The sequence below is a fragment of the Ornithorhynchus anatinus genome, chromosome 13 (assembly GCF_004115215.2).
Source record: "Ornithorhynchus anatinus isolate Pmale09 chromosome 13, mOrnAna1.pri.v4, whole genome shotgun sequence".
NCBI lineage: Eukaryota > Metazoa > Chordata > Mammalia > Monotremata > Ornithorhynchidae > Ornithorhynchus > Ornithorhynchus anatinus.
This window is the reverse complement of record NC_041740.1, coordinates 4279013-4292833: the sequence shown is the minus strand read 5'-3', so window position 1 is coordinate 4292833 and position 13821 is coordinate 4279013. Positions and strand designations below refer to the sequence as shown.

Sequence of the window (13821 nt, the reverse complement as noted above, 5' to 3'; positions counted from 1 at the left end):
CCGGAGCGCAGTGCCCATCGAGGGGAGAGGGAAAGAACTGAAGGGTGGAACTCCTGACCTTTGAAAGGGAAGCAATATGACTTAATGGAGAGAGCCAGGGCTTGGGAGTCAGGAGTATCTGGGTTCTAATCCTGATTCCTCCACTTATCTGCTGTGTGACCTTGGGCAAGTCACTTCACTTCTTTGTAGCTCAGTTACCTTATCTGTAAAATGGGGATTAAGTCTGTAGCCCCAAATGGAACATGGACTGTGTCCAACCCAATTAGCTTGTACCTACCCGAGTGCTTAGTGAAGTGCCTGGCAGGTAGTAAGTGCTTAACAAATACCACAAAAAAAGAACTTTTAGCAATCCCTGATGGGGTCCCATAATAGGCCAGTCACCCCAGACCTGGCAGATGGACCTGCTAATACTGTATGGAAAAGTTACTAATCCAGGATTTGATTTTTTTTCTTAATTTGTACCAGGCCTCCTGAAAGATTCTCCTTTTCCATGAAAAGACATGTACATTAGGTTTGCAAAGTGTGGCCTATTATTCCTTTCATTTTTCCTTCCCCTTTAAAATGTTGTCCGTTTAAAATTCTTGCACCTGCATAAACTCCTCTGTTTTAAAACTCGAATCCTAAATACGGTCACGGAATTTCATTGCCACTCTACTGTACTTCTAATGGAAAGGGAAGCACACAGTGTGACGGACCCAAACTTTCTGAGTATCATAGATTCCTAAGTCTTTATATCTTAACAGTTTGGTGCCCATACAAGTAAGCTGCTGCAAAACGTTTCTTTATTGAATTCAAGCCTGACGCCAACACGACCAGCCATTTCTGTTACCCCTATAAAGATCCAAAATTTCCATTATTTGTTCTAAATTGGTAACCTAAACGTAACACTGGGTGAATGCCAGAAACTATAATAAAAAGCAAATAAGACAAACAAATAGTTTTACTGTGTTTTTATTGGTTATTTGTTCTTGTTATCTACTCAGCCCTCAAGGTACTTGGTATTTCCTTACCCTTATGGCGGCTGTCCAAAACAGACAGCTTTCAAGGCAGGTGAAGAAACAAATATTAGGCAACTAACTGCAGAATAAAGTTAACAGACAAGGCACTGTAAACCTCAAAAAAATGCTAATGGAATAATTGAAAATGTACTCCAAAATGATCACCTATGGAATACTGTCTTAAAAGAACATGAAAACGGAGAAATTATCTATACAAATAAGCAATTTCAGATCTTGCTCCTTCTCTTCCAGCCAACCCCCACTACTTCGGCCCCAAAGCACTCTTGTACTTATCCAAGTTTATTGATTTACACACTTGTCTTCCTCTCTAGACTGTAAGCTCACTGTGGGCAGGGAACATGTCTACCAACTCTCCCAAGGACTTAGAATAGTAAATAGTATAGTATACTCAATAAATGTGATCAATTAACTGAAGCAGACTGACACTGTAATGTGGGGGTCCCACTGCCGATGCAAAATACTTCAGAGGTGGAGATGTCGGAAGGGAGAGAGGATAAAGGGAACTAAGACTAGTCCTTCTCTCCTGCCTCTTTCACATACTGATTTAAAACTTAAAAATGTGGCCAAGGGAAGTTGGCAAGAGGGGAACAGTGGGTAGGACTGGGGCTATGGTGGCACAAGTTCTGAGAGTAAGAACAGGGGCAGTTCTAAAAGCCAAACTACATCCAAAAAATCAGAAATGGGGCAAATAGAAGTGTGGGCTGGTGTTTTGCTCAGCAGTGGAAGTCAAAAAGAGACTGGGGTTCTAATCCCAGATCAGCCACTTACCTGCTATGTAACCTTGGGCAAGTCACTTAACCTCACTGTTTCTCAGTGTCTTCATCTATAAATTGTTCTTCTGCCGTGGACTGTGATCCCTTTGTGGGACAAAGTCTATGTCCAAAAAGATTATTTGTATCTACCACAGCATTTAGCACAGTACTGGCCGCATTTGAGCACTTAATACCATCATTATTATTGTTATTTTTATTAACTGTCCATGTTGGAAATTTATTTCTCCTGATCGTGTACACATATACCACTCAGGCAGCTAGAATTACCACCACCACCACATGAAAATTTGTTAACAGTCAAGTCAAACCGATTGCACAGAGACGCTGGACACATACGCACATACGACTGGAGTGGAGAGAGGGGATTTCACTTGAGCACTGCCTTCTCCTTAGACCTAATCATATCTGGAGTCAGTCAGTGGGAATGATGCAAAAACATACCGGAGGGCCACAGAACAAGAGGATTCTTCATGCCTTCCAAAATTTGAACTAGATCGATCTACCCACCAATCAAAAATAAAAACAATCTCCCCAGTTTTTTGTTTATTTTTAACAGACTCTTTCAGGTACAGTGCTGCCTCCAACATAGCCCAGTCATAGCTTTCAAGGCAAATTATAGCTGTCTGGCCCGAGGCTTTGCCCCTGGATCACCATAATAGATCTACATTCTTGAGACGTGAGCAGCTCTTACAAAATAACCAGAAAAATAAACAGCCCTCATCTGTCCCAGGTTGTCAGATGACTTTCCATAATATGGTACTAGTGAGGACTACATGTTATATAGGGATTTGTTTCTTTTTATTAAATTCTCAGGACCTGTACACAGACATTCTTACCAGTGGCACAGAGAGGATGATTAGAGCCCTTCCACTCTCAAGAGAAACTGCCCTGGGCTTAGCCTAAAGAAAATGTATAATAAAGTGGCTAAATCCGTTCAAGATGGATATGGACTTCATCCCGGGTGACCCCTGCACTTCAGTAGCTTCGGTTGCCCCCAACGCTCTTGACAATGACGAAGGTTGTATCTGCGTGGCTCAGTGGAAAGAGCCCGGGCTTCGGACTCAGAGGTCATGGGTTCGACTCCCAGCTCTGCCGCTTGTCAGCTGTGTGACTGTGGGCAAGTCACTTCACTTCTCTGTGCCTCAGTTACCTCATCTGTAAAATGGGGATTAACTGTGAGCCTCACGTGGGATGACCTGATTACCCTGTATCTCCCCCAGTGCTTAGAACAGTGCTCTGCACATAGTAAGCGCTTAACAAATACCAACATTATTATCTGCATGAGTAGACAGACTAGGGAGAGAGTATTAAAAGGAACAAAAAAGGAACTGATGACACCCTCTATAGTTCAATTTGTTTTTTATTTTTTTTTTAAATGATATTTGTTAAGTGCTTACTATGTGTCAAACACTAAGTGCTGGGGTAAATACAAGATAACCAGGTAAGTCACAGTACCTGTCCCACATAGGGCTCAGAGTCTGAATTGGAGGTTTTAATCCCCATTTTATAGTTGAAGTAACTGAGACTCACAGAAGTAAAGTGATTTGCCCAAGGTCACACAGCAGGTAAGTGGCAGGCTCAGGATTAGAACTCAGGGCCTCTGATTCCTAGGCCTGTGCTCTTTCCACTACAATACGCGGCGTGTTGGACATGAACTCCTAAAGAGGAGGCTTAGTTTGGGTTTTTTTAGTGGTATTTGTGAAGCGCTTACATGTGCCACGCTAATCAGGTTAGAAACAGTCCATGCCCCATTTGCAGTTCGCAGTCTTAATCCCCATTTTACAGATGAGGTAACGGAGGCACAGAAAAGTTAAGTGATTGGACTGTGGTCACACAGCAGACAAATGGCAAATCCGGGTTCAGAATCCAGGTCTTTCTAGGTTTAGTTTTTAGCCCTCTAGTCTGTAATCTCCTTGTGGTCAGGGATTTCATCTACCAACTCTGTTGTATTGTACTTTTCCAAGCATTAGTGCAGTGCTCTGAACATAGTAAGTGCTCATTAAACACCACTGACTGATTATAAGGTCCAGACAAAGTACCAGATATCCATAATTTATCTTGATGTCTGTCTCTCCTCCTAGACTATCAGCTCCTTAATAATAATAATAATAATAATGATGATAATAACTGTGATATTTGTTAAATGTATACTTTTTTTCAAGCACTGTGCTAGGGTAGACAGAAAATAATCAGGCCCCACACTGGGCTCAGATTCTAAGTAGGCCAGAGAACAGATCCTGAATCCCCATTCTGTAAATAAGGGAACTGAGACATGGAGAAGTTAAATGACTTGCCCAAGGTCACGCAGCAGGTACATGATGGAGCTGGGAATAGAATCCAAATTCTGTTTCCCAAGCCTAAGCTCTTCCCACTAAGCCACACTACTTCCCTTGTGGAGAGGGATCATGCCTACCGACTCTGGTGTATTGCACTCTTCTAAGCACTTGATAAACAATAAATACCACTGATTGATTGAGTTACGAATTTCAAACAAAATATCAGCAACTAAAAGAGTCTTTATGAGGAAATGGACAAGTAAATGAATTGTCTCATACATGAGTAAAGATCTGACCACTCAGAATGATCACATAAGCATCACTTTCTTAGTCAGAATTCAAAGCTTCTACTTACATGACGGTATAATGAACTGGGGTTCAGTGTTGCCCGCGTAGCCAAGCTTGGTATACCTAAAAGCACAAAGTCATCAACAGGGGTCAGACAAGAATACTCTACTCCACACCTATCCAGTACCTTTCATCACATAATCTGCAAGCCCTTAACACTACCCCTCACCTGTCAATCCTAAAAAAATATATAATTACTGGCAATTTGTTAGGGTTTACACGTCTAAAACTGAGTTATGCGGAATCATAAAACCAAGTCACCACACATTTTCTTCCTCATTTCTGAATTATATCTTAACTAGAATTCACTCATTTCACAAAGTCCTTGAATCTTATCCTGGACCATTTGACTATCAAAACAATTCTACAAATGCCCTTCAAAAGTTCCTTGCATATGTGCAGAATCAAATATTAGCAGCTCTTGGAATGTGTAATGGGAATATTTACTTTCTGGCTCATTTCCATTTTTCTGACAAACCTTTTTGTAAAGTGGATTCCAAGAGTCTAGACTAAGACAAAAGCAAAAACATTATCTGCTCCATTTGTGAAATGTTCATTTGCCTCACAGAAAAAAAGGAACTATCTCCTGGAGCTGAGAGATTAGCAGGCAATAGGCAAATGGAAAAGGTTAATCCCTTGCTCTTCTAAGGATCACTGTAATTAATAATGGAGCTTTGTGTAATGTTTGGAATGATTTAATTTTTTCTTAACAACAAAAGCATCTAATTGTACCCAAGCAATTTCCTCTTACAAGTGATTTCAAGATAATAACAACTGTAGTATTAGATAAGCACTTACTATGTGCCAAGCCCTGTACTAAGCTCTTGGGTAGATGCGAAATGCTCAGGTCTACCCACTCCCTGTCCTTCATCAGGCTCACAGTCTAAGCAGAGGGAGAACAGATAGTGAATTCCCACTTTGTAGGTGAGGAAACGGAGGCACTGAGAAGTTCAATGACTTGTCCAAGGTCACACAGCAGGCACAGGACAGAGCTGGGATTACAACCTAGAGCTTCTGACTTCCAGGCCCACGCTCTTTCCACTAGACCCAGCTGCTTCTCCACATGAATTTCAAACATTTAGTCCAGTGCTCTGCACGCAAAGAAGCCCTTAATAAATACCACACTGACTGATTTTAAGATGAACTGCACTAAATATTTCAAGGGCAGTAGTATTATACGCTGGGGGTCCAAGAAGCCACTCCTTCTCTCACTGTGTCAACTTCGCCTCCACCACGAGCCCCCCCAGAAAGCAGAGGAGTGGGAGCACGTGGCCTGGGAGTCAGAAGGACCTGAGTTCTAATCCCAGCTCTGCCACTTATCTGCTGTGAGACCCTTCGGCGAGTCATTTCATTTCTCTGTGCCTCAGTTATTTCCATCTGAAAAAAGTAGACTGTGAGCCCCAAGTGAGACAGGGACCGTGTCTAACCCGATCACCTTCTATCTACCCCAGCACTAAGTTCACTGCCTGGCACAGAGTAAGCGCTTAATAAATCACACAAATTTATTATTATTATTACGGATCTCTGCAGGTGGGGCAGGCTTCGGAGCCCCTTCAGTCATTCTGTCCCATCTCTGGCTTTCAATGATGCTGGCACGGGGTCACAGCTTGGTGGAGGGGAAGCAGAAACGATCACCCCCTCCTGATTTTACTCATCCAGGAAGAAGCCAGCCCCTTCCACTACATCCAAATAAGGATGAAATTATCCTCCTGAATTTTTCCTATCAAAAGTTCGAAGTCTGCTTTTCACCCAAGGAAAGTGGATCCCTGCTTTCACTGCATCATCTTCCCAGCTACTCAATATTTTTTATGGTATCTGTTAAGCGCTTACTATGTGCCAATAGGTCCAAGCTAATTAGGTTGGACACAATGTCCCCAGTGGAGCTCATGGTCTCGATCCCCATTTTACAGATGAGTCACAGAGCAGTTAAGTGATTTGCCCAAGGTCACACAGCAGACAAGTGGCAGAGCCAGGATTAGAACCCAGCTCCTCTGACTCCCGAGCCTGTGCTCTTTCCACTAGGCTATGCCACTTCTCAATATTTCAAGCCCCATTTTGAATAGAGAGCTACCAATCTCCTTTTTTTGACATATTTCTTGAATGAAAAAAACATGGAGATAGAAAATATTTTGGAAATCACTTTGTCAATGTAAAGAAACTGTGGCTTCCGTTTTGGTGTGCCTTATGGATCAGCAAGGGCTTCCAAGAAGCGTTGATCACAGTTTCTAAATGGATTGAGTCTTTCACGAAACTGACTCATTTTATGATTAATAGGATTACTCGTAGCATTTTATAATGAACCGTGGTGTGGGAGGGTGGTGAAAGCTAAGGAAATGACAGTTTGATGTTTCCAAGGGTTTCAAATGGGAACTTGAAGTACACTAAATGGAGCTGAACCATTCTTAATGCAAGTGAGATTTTCTCAAATGCCGCTCACAAGACAGGTAATGTTGCAGTCGGAGACAAACCTTACTTTGAGAAAGTTTATTCTGAAAGATGTGGTCATATAAGAAAATCTCACCCCTCAGAATAAGACAAAAGTCCACAATTGCGGAACCTACAAGAAGTCAACAATGCAAATGCCGTTAATTATACACGCATACTGATTTTTAAATCATAAATACTGAACAGAAACTTTTTAGTTTAATGTGAGGTTGCTCCCTTAAAAACTTTCTAATGCTTTCTCTACAATATCTCAAGGAGTTTCACATTAAGAGAATGTTTCTTTCTTGAAAGAACACTGCACAATCTCACATTCACAAAAAAATTTTCTAAAACTTGCACTTACATTATCATTTTTACATATCGCTTTCACTATTCTTCCTTTACATTATCATCCTCACCATCCCTGAAATATTCACTAATCAGTTGCATTTATTGAGCACTTTCTGGATATAGAACACTGAGCGAAGTGCTTGGGTGAGTACAATATAACAGAAGTGGTAGACCCGTTCACTGCCGACAATGAGCTTACCCTATTCAAATACCCCTTCATAATCTCTATGCTAATATTTAATTTCTTTTTAAAAAATACGAGCCCTTTAATCATATTGCTGCTTTGAATACTCACAATGTCCATTATTAAAATGATTGTAATATGTATTATTCACTAAATCCTGAGTTAGATCAATTATTAGATCCAACACAGTCCCTGTCCCACAAATGACTCACAGTCCATTTTATTCCAGTTTTACAGATGAGAAAACTGAGGCCCAGATAGCGTAAATGACTTGCTTGCAGGCCAGCAGGCCAGAGGCAGAGATAGGACTAAAATCCACATCTCCAGACTCCAAGTCCTGTGTTTTTTCTACAGATAATGTCATTAGTAGGGCGTCCTCTGATTCAGTGATTTACTAGTTAAGGTATTTTAACAATGAAATTTGTGTTAGATAAGAAACTGTATATTTAAAATAGGATAATTTAAAAGAAGAGTTTCAAGACTGACTTTTAATCTTCCATCTTTCAGAGGCTATTGCTCCCTTTCCAAAAGAACAATATTAGCTTGAGCAACTTCAGGCTAAAAAGTTAAGGGGTCAGTGGGGAAAAACACTCCAAATGGCCCACAGAATAGCACTATCAAGAGCACCACAACAATGGAACTGGGAGAAGAGTTTAGGAGAAATGAAATGACAAGAGAAGAAGAGTGAAAGGCAGGTGACAATCCAAAATTTAAAAAAAAAACACTAAAAGAATGGAGCCCATGAAAAGGAAATTAGCTCAATAATATATTGCCTTTGCTGATTTGACAATCCTGACAAAAGCAATCTCTACATGTTCCCTTTCATATCCACATTCCGTGAAAAATCAAATTGGTCTCCCCTTCTACCTCAGGAAGGTCTCAGCTCCCACTCAAAGAGTAGAGAAAAAAATTAGAAAAATAACAATGTGACATCTTATATGATCTGGCTACCAATTCAGGGACAATATAGTTGTTCAATAACCCCGACACATGGTAATTTTATACTGAAGCTTGTACATTCCATGCCCCATCTTCCAAGATATGGGTTTCATTTTGTTTGGTGGAGGGGTGTATTTACAGGGCTTTGTAATGGAAAGGAAACAAAAACACAGATTAGATTGTCCACCCTTCAAATTTATTCTATCAGAACATTGTTGAAGGAATCAAGAAATATTTAGACTTCAAACCTCGCTGCCAGTGACCTAAGATCTCAGAGCACAATCGGATGGTAAAGAGTAAGCCACTCTAAACAGAAGATTTCTTCTATTGGAGTTTCAATGTTAATCTCTCTCTCAGTGACAAAGAAGGCAGCTGCTGTGTGGGGTGGTGTCAAGAGGATAGAGAGAGGAAAACATGAAAATCCCTTGAGCTCTAACAAATGACAGGAAGAATCCTCGGATAAAAATGAGCAGAAAAACCACCTTTTCTTCTTCTTGGTTAGGACCATCTTAATGACAAGTATTAATGTTCATTTTTTGAGATAAAGGGAACTACATAATAAACCTAGATGTCTCATGGCCTAGCATTAGGAAGTTAGAGCTAGCTCCCAAACACTGAGGAGGGAACGGGGATTCGATGGATCATTGAAAACCCTCTTTGAGGCAAAGACTACAACCGCTCTACAAACCTTTGACTCTTCAAATGCTGAGAAGTAGAGAAAATGATTGACCAAAAGTTCACCTTTCCATTTCCCTTGTGCAGGCTCTGATTGAGACATTAATGAGGTCTGAAATAGCCAAGAAGAAGCCAGAAAAATAGTGGACATAAACAATAAACTGGCTAAATTATCCACAGATAATGAAGAATCAAAAATCTGACCAAGGAAATCATTTTATATTTTACTCCCAGAGATGGCAATGCCTCTGAACTTCTCTCCAACACAAAGATTGTTCTTGTCTGTCCGTCTCCCCCGATTAGACTGTAAGCCCGTCAAACGGCAGGGACTGTCTCTGTTGCCGACTTGTTCATCCCAAGCGCTTAGTACAGTGCTCTGCACATAGTAAGCGCTCAATAAATACTATTGAATGAATGAATGATAACCAGAACTACTGATCTAGATTCAGAAAGCAGAAAACCCAAGCCTCTTCCCATCTGCACAAAAATCAACACTTTTCCCAAAACTGAGTACTTATTTCAATAATTTTCTCCCCAACTTTTGCTTATGTTCAAGAAGATCTGGATCAACAGCTGCACAATGATTTTAAAGAAAATCTCTAAGTGAAGCTAACATGGAGGCAATGAATGCTCCTGATAATTAGGAGTACCTGAACAGTCTGGATGCCTTTAATTGTTGACACTGAAGAATATAATCTTTTAATAAGAACAGCCTCAGCAGAACTGAGCTCTCCCAAGTTCCAGGATCCCCCAAAACTAGGGTTAGGCCATCCCACGCCCTTGAGCTAGTCACACACGATAGCAGGTCAGCAGTAGCTAAAAGTCATGCCGGAATACCACCCCAAGGAGGATGCCTGTGGCTACCCACCTATGCCTCCTTCCCTCTAAAATTCCAACCACCTCTAAATTATTTTACTCTTCTCGTTAAATGCCATTGCCTTGCAAGAGGAGTAGCATCTTGATTTTTTTAATCCTGCAAAGTCAGGAGGAGTTATGAATGCTGTCAACTCAACATATTTATGCACAATTGGGATTCCTCCCACAACCATGTGCCTTGAGCAGAAGGTGACTTCATGGGGGCTCAGTTAATTAATTACTATTTTGATGCCAAAGCTGAACTTCTTTAAATGTGGTTTCAATGAACTGCAGAACCCGAGAACCTCTATCTGTCTTTCTTTCTTTCCTTATTGATAGATTTTTATTTTTAAGCCAACTTCTCATCCATGCCAATGTTCTGAAAACAAACAGAAAAATTAAAGACCAAATAATTATTCTGATTTGGTCACAATACCCAGACAATAGGTGGGTGAATAAGTGGGTGAATTAATGCCAGAGTGATTCAGAGGAGGCAATCTGAAGATAATTTGGGGAAATTATTCATGTTTGTTAGTAGGTCCTCAAAAAATACTATTGTTTGATTGAATTACGGATCCTAGGAGTACCTGGTGCTTTTCTGTGCCCTTTTCCTCTTGACTCTAATAGTAGTTAGCATTATTATAGTAACATTTATTGAGCATCCTCTTAGTGTCATGCACTATACTAGGCGATTGGGAAATATAGACAAAGTGACATGAACCCTGCCCACGATGAGCTTACAATCTAACAAAGAAGACACGCCATTTAAAAAAAAACACAGAAGATATACCATATACTCCTTTGAAATCACTTCTTTTATCTAGTTGGATGTCCTTCCATCAAAGCCATCTTCTGGAACAAGATCTAATTCATCTCTTCAAATACTGGGAAAGGTCAAGAGATCAGGATCATGTACCACCAACAGAAACTGAGTCTAACACACGCACGCCATAATTTTTGCCAACAAGTATCACACTGGAGATGGGGCTAAATACCTTATTACGATTCCCAGAAATGAATTTTAGAGATACAACAAAAGTCAAAAATTCAAACACAAAATTTATACACAGTAAGAAAAAACAATTATTATGGAAAATGGGCCATCTGGTTTTCTCCACCTGACATACAGTAGTTGGACTGCCAGTAAGAAAAGATACCAAGAATTAGTCTGAAAAAAAAAAGTGCAGGTGGCAATACTTTTTTCCTTCAATACAGCTTGATAACAATAGCGATTAAGAGTTAGGTTGAAATATCAAATTAACGTCTAGAGAGAGGGAGAGTCCCTCAATCTCCTACTACTAAATTTGCTGAAGTATTTTTCTGAGGAAAAGATGGAGTGTTCTGGTGTGGATGGTTTCAGTGGCTACAGGAAATGAAGATTTAATTGGATGGACTGGCGATCACATAATCCAATTTAAAAACACACCTAAAATGTTGGATAAGAAAACAGTGCCAAAAGGGATTTTTCTTCTGAAAATAATAACGGCCATGGTGAATTTCTGAAGGCGTATTGTGTGACTAAAAATGAAAATAAAAATCCCTTTTAGATAAACTTTAACGCTAAAAAATTTAAGTAATTTGAGATAAGAATTCCTCCAAATTCAGGCCTACAGATGCCTTAGTATGGAAGTTGACATTTTATCAACAAATTGAATCGACTTTACTTTTTATAAGTATCATCTCTAACCTTCCCAACCCCTATCACGTTGTCCAATACCTCCTCTGCTAGCAGCAGCTAAAGGAAGAAGTCTCTTGCATCATCATGGTATCATCTTAACTGTGCTATTTTAGGAGAAAACAATCACACCTCCAGAAGTGCATTCCCCTGACCAAAGAATAAGCTCTTCTCCAATTTAGAGACTTCAAGAAATGAAGTATGCTATTTTTACCACCGCCACCGAAGTCGAAAGAAGCTTTTAACAACGGTGAGGTGTGCAAAAATGTAACCGCAGTTCAATTCCGCACCAGTGAAGGTTGGATGAAGGAACGAAGAGGAGTCAGGGCGGTGGAGGGAGGGGTGATCAATTGAGGGTGAATATCGAGCTGTGAATAGAAAAGGCTTAATCAGTCACACAGGATGTGAGAAAGAGCAGGACAGGTGAAGACTGGCTAGGGGCAAATGCTTTACTGCATAGGGAGAAGAATGGTGAGGAGGGAAATGGTGGGGAGGGAAAGGAGAAGTGGCGTGGCTCAATGGAAAGAGCCCAGGCTTGGGAGTCAGGTTGTGGGTTCGAATCCCAGCTCTGCCACTTGTCAGTCAGCTGTGTGACTGTGGGCAAGTCACTTAACTTCTCTGTGCCTCTGTTCCCTCATCTTTAAAATGGGGATTGAGACTATGAGCCTCATGTAGGACAACCTGATTACCCTGTATCTACCCCAGCGCTTAGAAGAGTGCTCTGCACATAGTAAGGGCTTAACAAATACCAACATTATTAAATGGGATGAAGAGCTGAAGGTGAAAAGACCACAGGTTCATTCATTCAATAGTATTTACTGAGTGCTTACTCTGTGCAGACCACTGTACTAAGCGCTTGGATTGTACAATTTGGCAACAGATAGAGCAAATCCCTGCCCAATGAAGGTAGGTTTGCCCGAGGAAGTCCAAGGCCCCTCCAAGTATCCAAGGAAAGGGTGTTGGCAAAAATAAAAATTACCCATTTTACACAACTGGATAACAGGGATGGAGACGGAAGAAGGAAGACACGCCAACCACTGTGCCAATCAATAAATGGTTTTATAAATCAATCAGCTGTTTTATAAATCCAGAATTCGAGTCATGTTTTTGTCCATCTGTCTCCCCAAGTTAGACTGTGAGCCCGTCATTGGGCAGGGATGGTCTCTATCTGTTGCCGACTTGTCCATTCCAAGCGCTTAGTACAGTGCTCTGCATATAGTAAGCGCTCAATCAATACGAACGAATGAATCCAATTCATTTTTTTAACCCTTCTGGTTGGCCTGGGCAGGGAAGAGCTGAAGAATTCATTCGTGGCTGACAAGGTGAGGAGGGGGAGATGGGGAGCGGAGGAGGGAAGGATGGAGAGGTGGCAGGGACTGGGGGGTTCATGCAGTGGTAGTCATTCATTCATTCAATAGTATTTATTGAGCGCTTACTATGTGCAGAGCACTGTACTAAGCGCTTGGAATGGACAAATCGTTAACAGATACAGTCCCTGCCCTTTGACGGGCTTACAGTCTAATCGGGGGAGACGGACAGACAAGAACAATGGCATTAAATAGAATCAAGGGGAAGAACATCTCATTTAAACAAGGATAAATAAATAGAATCACTGAGCGCTGATGTGTGCGAAGCACTGGGCTGAGCGCTTGGAACCTGGAGCCAAGGGCACGATTAAGGCGGGGGGGGGGGGGGATGCTCCCTTCTCCTCCCCAGGTGGGAGGGAGGGAAGGGCTGAAACGGGGGCAAGGGACTGCAGGGGGGTGGCCTGAGCCGCCCACTGTGAGGCTGGACAGCGGGGAAGAGGATTGAATCGGGAAGGGAAGGACGGGCAGCGGCTGGAGGGGCAGGGGGAGGCCAGGGGCAAGGTGGAGGAGGCCTTGGGCAGGGGATGGAGGGGTCCGGGGAGGGTGGAGGGACAGGAAAGCGACTCTTACCCGGTGCCACAATCTACCACACAGGGGGGCAGGGAGCTCGCCATGCTCGGGAGGCTCCGAAGCCGCCGGGGACGGAGCGCTCCTCGCAGCAGCCACCGCCGGTCCCTCCTCTGCCCCGCCACGGGCGGCTCCGAGGGCCCGGATGCAGTGCGCCGGCACCACGTGACCCCCGCGGGGGGGGGGGGAGGAGGAGAAGGAGAAGGAGGCGAGGCCTGCGCCGCCATCTTGAGTGCGGGCACTCTGCCCACAGTCCCCTCAGCACCCTAACCCCCTGTAGCGTCGGCAGGGAGGCTATGGTTTGGACCAGGAGAGCAGCTCTTGATCCAAATGACTCTGTTTTGTTGTCTCTGGAAGTCCCCCGTTTC

The 13821-nt window shown here is 42.3% G+C and overlaps 1 protein-coding gene across 1 annotated transcript in view; it reads right to left on the bottom strand.

Moving 5' to 3' along the window:
- The window catches only part of ACTR3B (actin related protein 3B), a 42538-nt gene extending 28949 nt beyond the window's left edge, over window positions 1–13589 (bottom strand). Inside the window, exons 1-2 of the mRNA XM_029077979.2 lie at window positions 13457–13589; window positions 4424–4479 (exon numbers count right to left, since the gene is read on the bottom strand). Of these exons, the coding sequence (XP_028933812.1) occupies window positions 4424–4479; window positions 13457–13500 (100 nt within the window). The 5' untranslated portion in view covers window positions 13501–13589. The remainder of the gene's footprint in view (window positions 1–4423; window positions 4480–13456) is intronic.
- Window positions 13590–13821: the final 232 nt, after the last annotated feature.